Here is a 16,716-nt window from a genome sequence, read left to right as displayed (position 1 = left end):
AAAAAATTAGTTTTAAGAGAGAGAAAGAGAGAGAGGGAAAATGACCAGTTTGAGTCGTTTTTGGTTTTGGACCCGCATGAATGATTTGAGAGAAGAGGAGGGTAGCTGGGAGCTACTACAACTATAAACGAGAGCGGTGTGGCAGTGGCAGATACCACGTGCATCTCTCATTAAAGGCTAATGTATACCTTTTAAGGTCCCAACTCTGGTTCTGTCCAGAAACCAAACCAACCTCTCTCTCTCTCTCTCTCTCTCTCTGCAATTCATTGTGTTGCTAGTGCATGATCACATTCATATGCACAAACCCAATAATTCCGGGTCTTTGTTTTTTCAAAATTCCGTTTCTTCATTTGCAATGCTTTATACCCAGAAAGCATTTTGAAGCTAATTGATCACAGCTATAAAAAATTCCAGCTGCTGTTACCTATTTTTCCAAGGTCTGTGGCCCATTTCTTTCTTGTCTTTTTTATGAATTCTCTCCTGGGTAGTTGTAATTGAATCTTTTAAGTCTGATTTGGGTAATGGGTCTTTATCTTTTTGGCTATGTTATTGGTGTTTCAGGAAGAGATAGCTAAACCGGTTAATTATAGTTTGGAGTTGGTTATGGAACTTTTGTCGGTTGGGTGGATTTGGGAATCTATATTTACTACCTTTTTGCGGGTCCTATGTTGTTAGAAATGCGTTTTTTATCATTTGGTTGGTGCCCTTTTCGTTGCAATCGATGTTTATTTGATACTGCACCTGAGAAACTTTTGCCTTAGGTGTGTTTGTTTGCTCCAAAGTAGAATTGGATAATATAATTAATGGAACAATGGATTTGGGGTTGAGTGTAATTATGCATATTCTGAGTTTACTGAAAAAGGTTAACGGTGAAAGGAAGAGTTCCTAATGCCACAAAATCGGAATTCAATATTAGTCCAATTATCTGCAACCAGACGCATCCTTAGCTCACTTAGTGTATTTTTTTTTTGTTAATATTTGCTGTTAAATTGGACTTAATTTAGAAAATTTTGGTAGACTTTGTTGTTCACTTGAATTTGATTCCCTGGAAGAAACAAGTCAATTATGGAAGGCCTAGTGATTATTAGAGTAGCTTTTCTTCCAAATTTGTATGCATAAGTTTGTTGATGGACTTATGCTAGGGATTCTAAAAATTTTACTGCATAAGTCTTACAAACTCTCACTGATCACAAAGAAGTAATTCAGACGTTTATTATATTGTTGAAGTGGCACCATTCACATTTATTGCCATGTCAGTTTGTGGTAAAATTAGTAGTAGCCTTAGCATTTTCCTTGTTGAAGAATGAAGTGACTCATAGAAATTCAATTTGTTTCTTACACTTCCAGTCCCCTGAACTATTGCTTGCATATTCTCAGGCAGGGCAGCATGTCTGAATCTCAAAGGAGATCCACAATGGCTGGTGTAGGGCGTGTGAATGGGTATGCAAATGGGTTGGTTTCTATCAGGAACCCTGCTACAATATCTGAAGTTGATGAATTCTGCCATGCTCTTGGAGGAAAGAAACCAATCCACAGTATTTTAATTGCAAACAATGGAATGGCGGCTGTCAAGTTTATACGTAGTGTTAGAACATGGGCTTATGAAACATTTGGCACAGAGAAAGCAATCCTGTTGGTAGCCATGGCTACTCCAGAGGACATGAGAATCAATGCAGAACATATTAGAATTGCTTATCAGTTTGTGGAAGTTCCTGGTGGGACCAATAATAATAACTATGCCAATGTCCAACTTATTGTAGAGGTATGTATCATAAACCCTGTGTTGTGCAGTTTTGAGTTTTCCCTTTGTTGATGACTACCATAATTGTAACAAAAAAGCCAAAATACAAAACAATATAGGCACTTTCTAGCTGAAGAAATGTGATCACTCTCATTTATTTTAATATTAATTTACACAAACTATTGATTTTTCATGTAGATAAAAAGCGTATAATAGAACTGGACAAGGCTAATTAGTTGAACAAAAAATATGAGGTCTGTATCAAGTAGTCAGGAAGTTGTAATGGATTTTTTTTGGGTAGCTTTTTTCTTCTTCTTAGAAATAGTTTAATTGTCCTGGCTAGTGGTTTGATAATTATAGTTAGTTAAATTATTCATGAATCAATATTGACGTTTTATGTTTTCCTGATAAATTGTAATTCAATACCCAGATGGCAGAGATAACCCATGTTGATGCAGTTTGGCCTGGTTGGGGCCATGCATCTGAGAACCCTGAGCTGCCAGATGCGTTGATTGCAAAGGGAATCATATTTCTTGGGCCTCCAGCTACATCTATGGCAGCATTGGGAGATAAGATTGGTTCATCATTGATTGCTCAAGCAGCAGAAGTCCCCACCCTTCCATGGAGTGGCTCTCATGTAAACCTTTTTACTCTTTAAAATTGCGCTCTATTATTTATTTGCAAGGTCATTACACATCTAATATCTGTCTTCCAGGTTAAAACTTCAGCAGCAAGTTGCTTGGAATTAGTTCCAGAAGAATTATATAGGGAAGCATGTGTCTCTACCACAGAGGAAGCAATTGCGAGTTGTCAGGTTGTAGGTTACCCTGCAATGATCAAGGCATCTTGGGGCGGCGGCGGCAAAGGCATAAGAAAGGTTTGTTTTATGCGCGATAATAATCAGACAACTTATATAATCTTCCATAACTAATATTTCACAGTATTTTATCCCTTATATGGACAAAGTGTGTGTAAGTTGTTGGGTATAAGTAAAACTAATTAGTTACTTGTCATGTCAAGGTACTAACTCTACAAGCCTTAACAATGTAACTGAAGTAATTTGCTTTGCATGAATTTTCTAGGTTCATAATGATGATGAAGTTAGGGCACTATTCAAGCAAGTTCAGGGTGAAGTTCCAGGCTCGCCAATATTCATAATGAAGCTTGCTTCCCAGGTTAGATAATCTACTGAATTTCAATCTAAATGACCAGAGCTGCTATAGTCTAGATCATATTCTGACTATCCATTTGGTGATTTGTAATTAGAGCCGGCATTTAGAAGTACAGTTACTATGTGATCAGTATGGAAATGTTGCGGCTTTGCATAGCCGTGATTGCAGTGTTCAAAGGAGGCATCAGAAGGTAAGCTCATCTCTTATATGGCAAATTTAATTAATTGCTTTTTCGGAAGCAAATGGCTTTCTTGTGTTTATCATTACAAATTCATGAATTTATGTTACTTTGTCTCTCTTTCTTTCATATTTTTTTTATCTCCAAAAATTTTTAATGCATGGTGTCATCCTGGGTATATTCTCTTATTGATCTAATTTGGTCTTCTATGTTAAACAGATTATTGAGGAGGGTCCAATTACTGTAGCACCTCTACAAACAGTAAAAAAGCTTGAGCAGGCTGCTAGAAGGTTAGCTAAATGTGTAAACTATGTTGGAGCAGCTACTGTTGAGTATCTCTACAGTATGGACTCTGGCGAGTACTATTTCTTAGAGCTCAACCCTCGCTTGCAGGTATGTGGTATTTGTTCTAACCTTAATTCAGGTGTAATCGCTGTCATTCTTATGAATTCTTTATATTCTCCTTTTGGGTCTGTTTACTGGAGCGCTATTTTGCAACAGATATTTGATGCATAGACCCAGAATAGATATAAAACCATTGTGAGGCTTCTGGCAGTTAAGAGAATCTACTAAAATTATTTTGTGTGCTAACACAATTTAGGCCATATAACCTCTTGCAAGCGGTTTAAGTGCCCGTTTGGGATTGCTGTAAAAAGTAAAGCCTTAAGCTGTAGAGCTTTTTTGATAAAGAGCTTAAACTGAAAAGCTCTTTCGCATTTGGAGCAATTGGAAAATTACAATGATAAAGTGCTTTGAATCTGTTACACCAGTTTGGTAACCAAATTGATAAAGAATTTTAGATGTGAGAAATGACAAGATAAGACATAATAAAAGTGTTTTTTATATATTTTATTTTCATAATTGAACTCAATTAATATTATTCATAATTAATATTACTTGCCTATATTTAATTGTCAATATTATGATCTCTCTCTCTCTCTCTCAAAATGGGTGGGCATCGGGTGTTAATTTGATAAATATGCATCAGCGTTTCTTTCATTCTTTAGTTTTATTAAAAGTTGGAACAATGTACAGAAGAGTTGTAATGCTAAAACTTGGAATTCCCAGAGTTCTTTTCCCCAGCTTTAAGGGGGGAGAAAAGCTCTTTAGCAAAATTGCCAAATGGGTGAAATTTTTTGCTAAAGAGCTTTAAGCCCCCTCAACGCTCCTTTTCTCCCCTCTTAATGCAATGCTAAACACACCCTGCTATCCTTATAAGAGGTTCATCTGGATGTTTGAACGTAAATTGATGATGCTATTATGTCTCACTTGATAAGCACAGCTAAATGTCCTATAAATTTATCCTGATATAGGTGGAGCACCCTGTGACTGAGTGGATTGCTGAAGTCAATCTACCAGCAGCCCAAGTTGCAGTTGGAATGGGCATCCCTCTCTGGCAGATTCCTGGTATGTTCTTACTGTATTTCAGAATTTCTTCAAGTTTTATTTCTCCACCATCAACTTAAAGTTTTTCACCTTCTGTGTTCATGTAACTTATTTGATTAGAGATAAGGAGATTTTATGGAAAGGAATATGGTGGAGGATATGATGCTTGGAGGAAAACGTCAGCTCTTGCCACCCCATTTGATTTTGACAAGGCAGAGTCTACAAGGCCAAAAGGTCATTGCGTAGCTGTGCGTGTGACAAGTGAGGACCCGGATGATGGTTTTAAGCCTACAAGTGGGAAAGTACAGGTTAGCCTCCAAGGTTCATGGTAGTCTCAGTTTGAGCATTTATTTCCTTATATTAAAAACCTGTATTGAGTTTTACACTTTGCACAGGAGCTGAGTTTTAAAAGCAAACCAAATGTGTGGGCATACTTCTCTGTTAAGGTAAATTTTTATTGTCTAATTGTGTGTGGACTTATCTTCGAAGTTTCAGACTGAATTGTGATTGACATTGTGATTTACAGTCTGGAGGAGGAATTCATGAATTCTCAGATTCTCAGTTTGGTAAGTATTAACTAACGAATGGTGTGAGTATTTGATAACTTTGATTTTCTAAAATCAAGATATAACAAACAAAAAATGGCTCATGTTGAATTTAAATTATTCTGTGTCTGATCCTCCTCGCTGCTTGAGCAATTTTTTTCTCTTTTAAGGATCTATGTTGGGGCAATATTTAAAATCCTCATACCTTGAGTTGCTTCAGAAGATCTTTAAAGTCTGTTTAATGACTAATAAAATGCCTGCAGATTGAGTGTATCCACAATAACTTTTAATGCGGTTCATTGACTCATTAATGTTGTAATTTAGATATGGACCAACTTTATCCTCAATGAAGATATTCAATTGTGTTACTTATTTGTAACTTGTAATTCTAAACGATGGCTATCTTTCTAGGATAGGATATATTGCGTACATAAGTATTCCAATGCATGTATCTTTATTTGTCATAAGAGTGTCTATTGCTAAAATCCTTGAGTCATATCTCAGGACATGTTTTTGCATTTGGGGAGTCCAGAGCTCTAGCTATTGCAAACATGGTGCTTGGTCTGAAGGAGATTCAAATTCGGGGAGAGATTCGAACCAATGTTGATTATACAATTGATCTTTTGCATGTAAACTTCTCACTTATTGACTACCCATCCTATCCATCCTAAAAGAAAAATAAAGGAAACATTCTAACAGTAGTAAAAATGTTATGCAGGCTTCAGATTACAGAGAAAATAAAATCCACACCGGCTGGTTGGACAGTAGAATTGCTATGCGAGTTAGAGCAGAAAGGCCTCCTTGGTATCTGTCTGTTGTTGGAGGATCTCTGTTTGTAAGCACAACTATTTTGTTTTATTTTCTGGTTTCTAGAGGTATCATGCCATAGAATAAGATAGCTTATGTTTTCTATTATGTCCAACTCAGAAAGCATCTTCAAGCAGTGCAGCTGTGGTTTCAGATTACATTGGTTATCTTGAGAAGGGGCAAATCCCACCCAAGGTATTGCAATAAATAATACTCTATTAAGGGTCCTAATTCTGGTGTCATGTTAACTAATTCTTATTTGTATTTATCTTTGCTGATCCTTGTTGCAGCATATATCGCTTGTCCACTCTCAAGTGTCCTTGAACATTGAAGGAAGCAAATATACGGTATGTGTGCCATTGTAAAGGAATCCTTTATTGTGTCAGTAATTTTGTAGACTTTTGTCTCATAGGGATGGTTAATATATTTTACCAACATGGTGGAAATCTGTTTCTAGATTGACAAGGTTAGGGGGGGACCAGGAAGCTATAGATTGAGGATGAATGATTCGGAGATTGAAGCAGAGATTCATACTTTACGTGATGGAGGTTTATTGATGCAGGCAAGTTTTTTCTTTAGAACATGTTTGTATTTATTTGTACTAGCTACATGGGTCTTTGTGCTCTTGCTTATAGCTGTTTATATTTAGATTGTGTATGTATGAGTATGCTCAAAGGAAGCCAATAAGATATGCAAACTCTTAGTACTTTTAACATTTTGTGAATGTAATCACACATCATAAACTTGTTACGAAGTAGTCAAATATATGTCTGTAAATTTGTGTGTGTGAGTCTGTCTTATGTCAAATATATATGTTTTTTATATGTGTGTGTGTGGATCCTTTTAACCTGGCTTTGCAATGTACATTTATAGTTGCTTTTGCACAAAGTATGTTCCCCTTATTTATTAGTTTCTGCAAATTGTAAATGGGATGGATACGTCTTTTGGACTTGGGAAGGTGCTATTTTATGAACCACATTAACTTAGCTCTAAAATTAATCAGTGCATCACATCAGAAGTATTAGGCAAGACAGCTTTCTATGTGTTAAAAATGATTGACTGCTATATATGGTTAACTAGGTTCCTATTGATAGAAGCAGCACCATATTAAAAAACCCACAATTCTTGTGTCAATATGTGACAATACTATGTTTACTTGATAAGACTTGTCTAGACTGCAGTCATGCTATGTGTCCAATTCATGGGTTAAACCCATACCTTGACAAGAAGAAAAATTGTCTTTCTTAATCTACTAAGCCAAAGCCTATTCTCTTATTCTAGTATTTGTGTGGTGAAGGAAGATTATTTCATTACAGGCTAATAAATGGGTTTGGAGGTAGGTCTACCGTGGTGGGCCTTGCAGTTAAAGTGGTCTTTTATTACATTTCATATTTCCAACATTTCAGAAGTGTAACTGGTAGCTCCATCTTTTTTACAGTTGGATGGAAACAGTCATGTTATATATGCAGAGGAAGAAGCAGCTGGAACTCGCCTTCTCATTGATGGAAGGACTTGCTTGCTTCAGGTTCCCCCAATATTTTCTTCCCTCATGTCCTACCTTTTCTTTCCTCTTCTACAAGCATGGTGAGATTAATTATTGTTCTATGTTATATCCAGAATGATCATGATCCATCTAAGTTAATAGCAGAAACACCATGCAAACTGCTGAGGTATCTGGTTGCAGATGGTAGTCATATTGATGCTGACACACCTTATGCAGAGGTTGAGGTTATGAAGATGTGTATGCCTCTTCTTTCACCCGCTTCTGGACTTGTCCACTTCAAAATGTCAGAAGGCCAAGCTATGCAGGTAAATCATGTTCAACAGAAGAAGTATAAAATATTCAATTTTGACAGAAGTTAAGAAGTCAATTTTTTGTAGGCTGGTGAACTTATAGCTAGGCTTGATCTAGATGATCCTTCAGCTGTAAGAAAAGCAGAGCCTTTCCATGGGAGCTTCCCAGTCCTGGGGCCTCCAACTGCAATTTCTGGTAAAGTTCATCAGAGATGCGCCGCAAGTTTAAATGCAGCCCGGATGATTCTTGCAGGTTATGAGCACAACATAGATGAAGTAAGTACTATTTTTTCCTGTTTCCATCATGATTTAGAGCTTTGAACAATATTCTGAATCCATAATTCATTCCTTTATGTTTTGAGTTCCGAGCTTTGGCGTCTTGCACATGAGAGTATTCTATTATCTCATTTATTAGACTGTGTTACTACTACCTATCTATACTAAACTTGTCTCAAGACCAGTCTTATCAAATGGTTTGACTGTCTCAGGTTGTGCAAAGCTTGCTCAATTGCCTCGATAGTCCTGAACTCCCTTTCCTTCAATGGCAAGAATGCTTGGCTGTTCTGGCGACCCGCCTCCCAAAAGATCTCAAGACTGAGGTAATAACTATCTTTTAGGTCTCCTATACAGTTTTATGCTCACATAGTGACTGTACTATAGTTTTCTCTCACCCATGTAAAATTTTCAGTTGGAATCAAAATATAAGGCATTCGAGGGGATTTCAAGCTCCCAGAATGTTGATTTCCCTGCCAAATTATTACGAGCTGTTTTGGAAGTGAGTTTTACTATTTCAAATTCCTCATACTAACATTCATGTTCTTTTCCTTACATTGTAATACACTAAAGTTATGTGCCTTTTGTGGCAGGCCCATCTATCTTCCTGTCCTGATAAAGAAAAGGGAACCCAAGAAAGGCTTGTTGAACCTTTGATGAGTCTCGTGAAGTCTTACGAGGGTGGAAGAGAGAGTCATGCCCGTGTTATTGTTCAGTCGCTTTTTGAAGAGTATTTGTCAGTCGAAGAATTGTTCAGTGACAATATCCAGGTAAATTTGTCAGTATGGAACACAAATTGTTCTTCAATGTTAAAAATGATAATGCCCTAGGTTTTGCTGCATATTAATACTGCCAACACCAATATGGCTTGCTATAAATATTACTGGCTTTGATTGAAGCATTAGAATTTTAATTTCAAAGCTTCTAGTTATATTCTTTGTCTGCTCTCCCAGAGCCTCTGTTGTTCTTTTAAGTATTGTGATGTCCCAACTTGAATTGTCTGACTGGATTAGAGTTCTTGTGATATCCAAAATTGAATTGTCTGACTGGATTCTGGTTTTCCTTATATTAAATAAATTCCTCAATTGTTGTCTCCCTATCTTTTCATATCTTCTAGATTAAGCAAAATATGCTCATTGATCATTTATAATACTCTCTTTTAACAACAAAGACTTTGCCCCAAAAATAAGAAATGGCTACAACAAATTTCTTTTTTCTTATAGTACACTCTTTATTCTTCTTCTTCTTTTTTTGCTACTTTCATAACTCCATCAATTAGGGTATTTTCACTGTGCTCTTATAATTCGAACAATTGTTTGAATTCACAACAATTTTTTGGTTATCTTGATAACTTTTGAAGTTGGATTGATGCTCGCTAGTGAAAATCATCAAAGTCTAGTCCATGTACCTTCAAGCTTGTTCTTTAGCCCTCAAACTAATTATCAATTCTTGCAAAGCCAAAAGTGTCAGGAACTTAGGGTGTGATTCCACAAATTTGAATTTTTTTATTCATTATTTGCTACTTAGAATTTTCATTGACAATTGCTTGTCCAGGCTGATGTAATTGAACGTCTTCGACTTCAATATAAGAAAGATCTTTTGAAGGTTGTGGACATCGTGATTTCTCATCAGGTACTAATTATAACATGCTCAGCTGTCTTGCCCTTGTATTTTGATTTTCCATAACATTATTTGTAATTGTACCACATGTTTTTGTTTGCTTGCAGGGTGTCAGGAGTAAAAATAAGCTGATACTACAACTAATGGAACAACTTGTTTACCCTAATCCTGCTGCATACAGGGATATACTAATCCGGTTCTCTGCACTAAACCATACAAATTATTCTGAGGTTGGGCTTTGCATAGAGTTACTCAAGCATAAACAATTAACTTTAAGATGTATTTGTCTATGCTCAACCATTTTAGAATGTAAAGAATCACTTTTTACTCTCCCATGGGGAGAGGATTATTGTTTTCTCTTGTTGGTTGATCTTCCATTACGACATTTTGCAGTGATAATTGTTTTTTTCCATTTACCGGAGTAGTTTATTTTTTTCCATTTAAACAGAGTCCTTATACACTTGTTTATGCAGTTGGCACTAAAGGCAAGTCAACTGCTGGAACAAACCAAACTGAGTGAACTTCGTTCCAGCATAGCTAGAAGTCTTTCTGAATTAGAGATGTTTACCGAGGATGGTGAAAATATGGATACTCCCAAAAGGAAAAGTGCCATTAATGAAAGAATGGAGGATCTTGTGAGTGCTCCTTTGGCAGTTGAAGATGCCCTTGTAGGTCTATTTGATCACAGTGATCACACCCTTCAAAGGCGGGTTGTGGAGACTTATGTTCGTAGGCTATACCAGGTATGATTTAAGCTCTTGTAACTGTGAACTTATTTTCATTTTTTTTTTCAATGATTTTCTTGATTAACTCTTTGTCTATCTGTTATCAGCCCTATCTTGTAAAGGGGAGTGTAAGGATGCAGTGGCACAGATCTGGTCTTATTGCTTCATGGGAGTTTTTAGAGGAGCACATTGCGAGAAAGAATGGGACTGAAGATCTAATGTCTGAGCAACCACTGGTTGAGAAACACAGTGAGCGAAAATGGGGGGCCATGGTTATTACCAAATCACTCCAATTTCTTCCATCAATTATTAATGCTGCACTGAAGGAAACAACCCATAACCTTAATGAAGCAGCTCCAAATGGATCAGTAGAACCTGCTAGCTTTGGTAATATGATGCATATTGCATTGGCGGGCATCAACAATCAGATGAGTTTACTTCAGGATAGGTAGTGTAACGCCCTTTGTACTTACACTAAAATCTGTTACCTTAAAATGTAAATAGTAATTTATTTATGTATCATGTAGGCACTGAAAATTCATTTAGGATTAATGGGCTAGCAATAGCATTGCTGCATATTTGTTCAACATCTGATAATACCTTATTGACTTTGAATTGAATTCATATATAATTTAGATCACTTGACTACCCTATCCTGAATAACAAGCAATGGCTGAGAGGTTTTTCGCCCTTTTTTCTATTTTTTTTCTTCTTCATGCCCCTTTATTCTTTCTTCATGTCAAACATGTGCCAGATAGACAAAGTTTCAGACTTTCAGTCTGGTGATTAGAACCTTTTGATATAAAAGTGTCCCTTCTGAACTAGAATTATCTCTTGATGATTTACAGTGGTGATGAAGATCAGGCTCAAGAGAGAATTAACAAGTTAGCCAAAATACTTAAAGAGAAAGAAGTAGGCTCTAGCCTACGAACTGCAGGTGTTGGGGTAATAAGCTGTATCATACAGAGGGATGAAGGGCGAGCCCCTATGAGGCACTCCTTCCACTGGTCAGCAGAAAAGTTATATTATGAGGAAGAGCCTCTATTGCGTCACCTGGAGCCACCTCTATCCATTTACCTTGAATTGGTTAGTAAATATCTGGTTCAGCCCTCTGTATATAGTTAAAAATTGAAAAAGAAAACACATCAATTCCCCATGGACTTTTGGTCTGATAAATTATCAACATCTGATTTGATCCAGGACAAGCTTAAAGGCTATGAAAATATACAGTATACCCCATCCCGGGACCGTCAATGGCATTTGTACTCTGTTGTGGACAAGCCATTACCAATCCAAAGAATGTTCCTCAGAACATTTGTAAGACAGTCTACATCAAATGAAGGGCTTACATCATATCAACGGTTGGACACACAAACAACACTTAGCCAATGGGCTATGTCTTTTACTTCAAGGAGTATTTTGAGGTCCTTAATGGCTGCAATGGAGGAGTTAGAGCTTAATGCACACAATGCTACTCTCAAATCTGACCATGCCCATATGTACCTTTATATTGTACGCGAGCAGCAAATAAGTGATCTTGTGCCTTACCCCAAGTAAATATATCTATCTTCCTATTCATTGTCTTTTCTTCCAGAATAAGATGGTGAAATTCCTTTCTGGGGTCTTACAATTAAGATATTCTTGCCAGGGGAGTTGACATAGATGCTGAGCAAGAAGAAAGTGCTGTGGAGGTGATCTTGAAGGAGCTGGCACATGAAATTCATGCATCTGTAGGTGTAAGAATGCATAGGTTAGGAGTTTGTCAGTGGGAAGTGAAGCTTTGGATGGCATCTCCTGGACCGGCAAATGGTGCTTGGAGGGTTGTGGTGACAAATGTGACTGGTCACACCTGCACAGTACATGTAAGTGTGTATATTATTTACAGTTGTCTAAGAAAAGGTTTCCACCCAGAAATGATTTTCCAATGCCAAGTATGTAAAGGTTGGATTGCAAATGCATGCTAGATAGTGGCCCATATAGGTATCAGTGATTAGCATCACTGGTCAAACTCAGATTGATCATAGACCTTAAGTTTCTCTTATGGGTCATTTTGTTATCTACTAGGTATAAAGATGTAATTGACAAATAGATCCATGGTTGGCATCAGCAGTAAGAATTTGCAAATCCCATGAGTTGGTTTGTATGATCTGATTAATGTAACATATTGGGGATGCCTGACCAACTGAATGGTTAAGTTTGTCATGTTAGACCTGGTTAAAATCCTTTGGCCGAAAGGCTTTGGTAATCAAACAATTTGCTAGAAGCATACCTTTCTATGAAAACCAAATCTCCTGAACACTGATTGGACAGTACTTATCTGTTCCAATAATGTATTTTGCTTATATTCTATGGATGAATTTGAGAACTGTATGAAAAGCATGATCTACATTAGGAAGGACAACATTAATGTGTATACAAAGGTAGTCAAGGGTAGTTTGGCTTCATCAGTGTTGATAGTCCAGAAAATAGTATTTCATGTAGTAACATTCATATATTTGGGATATTATATTTACAGATTTAGTAAAGTCAATGGTAATAGAAATGTTCCTGTGTTAATTAAATATCTAAATGTTGTGAGTTTTTCCATAAATTGTTATTATACTGTTGTTCGATACAATATTCAGATATATCGAGAACTAGAGGATACCAGCACACACAGAGAGGTCTACCATTCAGTCTCTGATTTGGGTCCTCTGCATGGTGTAGCAGTGAATGCACAGTATCAGCCTTTGGGAACTCTTGATCGAAAACGTCTTTCGGCCAGGAAAAGCAGCACCACTTACTGCTATGATTTTCCACTGGTGAGCACCATGCTCTAAATATAACACTAATTTTGTTAGCTTTGTCCTCTCTCTCTCTCTCTCTCGTCCCCATTTTGCAAAGATATAAGAAGCAGATCAAATGTTTACCTGAAAAATGTTGCTTGCAGGCATTTGAGACGGCCTTGGAGCAGTCATGGGCATCCCAATTTCCAGGTTCTAAGAAAGCCAAGGATAAACTTCTCAGAGTCACAGAACTCAAATTTGCTGACAAAAGAGGTGCCTGGGGTACTCCTCTTGTTCCTGTGGAGCGTCTACCTGCCCTCAATGATGTTGGCATGGTAGCCTGGACCATGGAAATGTCTACCCCTGAGTTCCCTGCTGGAAGGACAATACTGGTTGTAGCAAATGATGTGACGTTCAAAGCTGGTTCTTTTGGCCCAAGAGAGGATGCATTCTTCCTTGCAGTAACTGATCTTGCTTGCACTAAGAAACTACCGTTAATTTATTTAGCAGCAAACTCTGGCGCCCGTATTGGGGTAGCTGATGAAGTCAAAACCTGCTTTAAAGTTGGTTGGTCTGATGAATCAAGCCCTGAGCGTGGTTTCCAGTATGTATATTTAACCCCCAAGGATTATGCTCGGATTGGATCATCTGTAATAGCACATGAAATAAAGCTGGCCAGTGGGGAAATCAGATGGGTTGTAGATACCATTGTGGGGAAGGAGGATGGCTTGGGGGTTGAGAACTTAACTGGAAGTGGGGCCATTGCTGGTGCATATTCAAGGGCATACAAGGAAACATTTACCTTAACATATGTGACGGGCAGAACTGTTGGAATTGGTGCTTATCTAGCTCGGCTTGGGATGCGGTGCATACAGAGGCTTGATCAGCCCATAATTCTAACTGGTTTCTCTGCACTAAACAAGCTTCTGGGCCGGGAAGTATACAGCTCGCACATGCAACTCGGTGGACCCAAAATTATGGCAACTAATGGGGTAGTTCATCTAACAGTTTCAGATGATCTTGAAGGTATATCAGCTATCTTGAAGTGGCTAAGCTATATTCCTCCCCACGTGGGTGGTGCACTTCCCATTCTAAGTCCATCAGATCCTCCAGAAAGGTCTGTTGAGTACCTCCCTGAAAACTCTTGTGATCCACGTGCTGCTATTTCTGGTGCTTTGGATGGTAGTGGAAAGTGGATGGGAGGTATCTTTGACAAGGACAGCTTTGTTGAGACTTTAGAAGGCTGGGCAAGAACTGTAGTTACAGGAAGGGCTAAGCTTGGGGGGATCCCTGTAGGGATAGTTGCTGTTGAGACACAGACAGTCATGCAAGTTATACCTGCTGACCCAGGCCAGCTTGATTCACATGAGAGGGTTGTCCCTCAGGCTGGACAGGTATGGTTTCCTGATTCTGCAAGTAAGACAGCCCAAGCATTGTTGGATTTCAACAGAGAAGAGCTCCCGCTTTTTATTCTTGCCAACTGGAGAGGCTTTTCAGGTGGGCAGAGGGATCTTTTTGAAGGAATCCTTCAGGCTGGATCAACCATTGTTGAGAATCTTAGAACATACAAGCAGCCCGTTTTTGTATACATTCCAATGATGGGTGAGCTTCGTGGTGGGGCATGGGTGGTTGTAGACAGTCGGATCAATTCAGACCACATTGAAATGTATGCTGATCGAACAGCTAAAGGTAATGTCCTTGAGCCAGAAGGAATGATTGAGATAAAATTTAGAACAAAGGAGCTGCTGGAGTGCATGGGTAGGCTTGATCAACAACTGATTAATCTGAAGGCAAAACTTCAGGAAGCCAGGATCAGCACTGAGGCCCATGGGATGGTTGAATCTCTGCAGCAACAGATACAAACCCGTGAGAAGCAGCTTTTGCCTGTGTACACCCAGATAGCCACCAAATTTGCTGAACTACATGATACTTCACTGAGGATGGCTGCAAAACAGGTAATTAGAGAAGTTGTGGACTGGGCAAACTCTCGTTCTTTCTTCTACAGGAGATTGCGTAGGAGAATTGCTGAAGAGTCACTGGTCAAGACTGTAACTAATGCTGCTGGTGACCAACTGTCTCATAAATCCTCATTGGACTTGGTCAAGAACTGGTTTTTGGACTCTACTATTGCAAAAGGCAGAGAAGATGCTTGGGAAGATGATGCAGCTTTCTTTAGATGGAAGGATGATACAGGCAATTATGAGGATAAACTTAAGCAGTTACGGGTCCAAAAGGTGTTGCTTCAATTAACAAATATTGGTGACTCAATTTCAGATTTGCAAGCCCTACCTCAAGGACTTGCTGCCCTTCTAAGCAAGGTAAGCCATCAAATAAACATTTCTTGTTCCCAAAGCATTTTTGTTTATATCATCAAAGAATTTGTGACCTGAGGGTGATTATTTGAAATCACTGCAGGTGGAGCCAACAAGTCGTGCACATTTGATCGAAGAACTTCGCAAGGTGCTTGGTTAAAAGAAAAAAGGTGCTTTACAAGTGATTGTGGTCTTGCAATTGCTGGTGCCATTGCTTCTTGAATCCCAGTAACATCTTGATAGCTTTTTGGAAGTTGATTAAAATCCAACTGCTACTATCCTACCCTATAGGTTAACGATTTTGTTGGTTATATGGAACCTCACCATAAATTGAAGGTGGAGGAGGAACTCCAGGTACCAGTTTCATTGGTCTGCACAGTGTAAATTTTGCTATTCTTTTGTAGTAGAATGTCAGCCAATATATTTCAACAGTTAAAGGAGGACCAGCTTTTGTAGGTTCAGTATCATTGGTGCCCTTCATGGCTGATCTACCTTAGCTTTTATTTAAATAATTTTGTAATTATCTCTGAAATTGCTAATTCTATATGTGAATGCGAATTCATGAGGACTCTTTATCTATTGGAAAATAATAATAAAAGAAAATTCGTGACTGCCACTAATAACTAATAAGATATCTTACTTATCAAAAAAAAAACTAATAAGATATCTTATTTCCCTCGCTCATCTTGTTATATTTATCTACCATTCTATTTTCTTAGAAAATGAGAGGGGGGGGGGGGGGGGGGGGGGGTGGTTGAGGAACTTAACATATGCTACTAATAGCTAGATAATTTAACATAGGGTTTGGCTTGGATCCAACTGCCAATATTGGTCATGCCAAATAAACAACATCTAAGAACCATAAGACTCTTTAGTCTAAATGGAATACATAACCTCTTTCAACGCATGAATATGCTATGCCAAACAAAAATCCATCTTTATAATTTTTTTATATATTAAAAATAGTAAAACAAAACTTCAAAAAGAACTATTGAAACTTTTTCTTTTGGACCTTTGTTCATTACTTCTTCACCTTGCGCTTCAAATTTTCTTTCCTCTCTTTCCTTTCTCTTAAGTTCTTCAAGTTTCTTCTTATCCGTGTCTTTTTTACGCTTCATCTCCTCTTGTGTTTGTTTCTTCTTTTTATTTTCTTTCTCTCTTCCTTTTCCTTCCTCTCACTTTCTTCTATTTTTCTTTTCTCCTTCTCTTTGGCCTTCCTTTCCTCTTCCTTCCTCTCTTTCTCCTTTTGCTTTGCTTTCTTTCTCTTCTCTTTCTCCAATTCTTCCCTGGTTAGTTCTCTCTGCTCTTGAAACACATTTTGCTTTGAGGACTCTACGACTCTTTCTTAAAGATGAATCAAATTTAAACTGTTTCTCTTTGTATGTTATGAGTTGGATT

The 16,716-nt window shown here is 37.9% G+C and overlaps 1 protein-coding gene across 2 annotated transcripts; it reads left to right on the top strand.

Moving 5' to 3' along the window:
• Positions 1-232: 232 nt before the first annotated feature.
• LOC142613693 (acetyl-CoA carboxylase 1-like) lies at positions 233-15,934 on the top strand. 2 transcript variants are annotated; one of them, XM_075786147.1, is made up of 32 exons: positions 233-437; positions 1,378-1,762; positions 2,172-2,378; positions 2,457-2,618; positions 2,824-2,916; positions 3,008-3,103; positions 3,311-3,484; positions 4,405-4,498; positions 4,598-4,785; positions 4,873-4,923; positions 5,004-5,043; positions 5,527-5,651; positions 5,741-5,857; positions 5,950-6,024; positions 6,120-6,176; positions 6,287-6,391; positions 7,268-7,354; positions 7,447-7,638; positions 7,711-7,899; positions 8,112-8,222; positions 8,312-8,398; positions 8,490-8,666; positions 9,451-9,528; positions 9,624-9,746; positions 9,990-10,259; positions 10,349-10,689; positions 11,090-11,327; positions 11,442-11,794; positions 11,890-12,103; positions 12,866-13,042; positions 13,171-15,324; positions 15,422-15,934. In XM_075786147.1, the coding sequence occupies exons 2-32, from the start codon at positions 1,388-1,390 to the stop codon at positions 15,476-15,478; spliced, it is 6,807 nt and encodes a 2,268-aa protein (XP_075642262.1). In that variant the 5' UTR covers positions 233-437; positions 1,378-1,387; the 3' UTR covers positions 15,479-15,934. The 2 variants fall into 2 exon arrangements, with proteins under 2 accessions (XP_075642262.1, XP_075642263.1); XM_075786148.1 differs by lacking the exons at positions 233-437; positions 1,378-1,762 and having other exon boundaries at positions 2,217-2,378; positions 2,470-2,618.
• Positions 15,935-16,716: the final 782 nt, after the last annotated feature.

Source organism: Castanea sativa, chromosome 10, assembly GCF_040712315.1.
Source record: "Castanea sativa cultivar Marrone di Chiusa Pesio chromosome 10, ASM4071231v1".
Taxonomy (NCBI): Eukaryota; Viridiplantae; Streptophyta; class Magnoliopsida; order Fagales; family Fagaceae; genus Castanea; species Castanea sativa.
This window is presented reverse-complemented; position numbering and strand designations above follow the sequence as displayed.

Coding starts and splice junctions, on each gene's coding strand:
- LOC142613693 (XM_075786147.1), top strand. CDS start 1,388: ATGTCTGAATCTCAAAGGAGATCCACAATGGCTGGTGTAGGGCGTGTG. Junction 8,667..9,450: donor TGTTCAGTGACAATATCCAG/GTAAATTTGTCA, acceptor TTGCTTGTCCAG/GCTGATGTAATTGAACGTCT. Junction 9,747..9,989: donor ACCATACAAATTATTCTGAG/GTTGGGCTTTGC, acceptor TTGTTTATGCAG/TTGGCACTAAAGGCAAGTCA.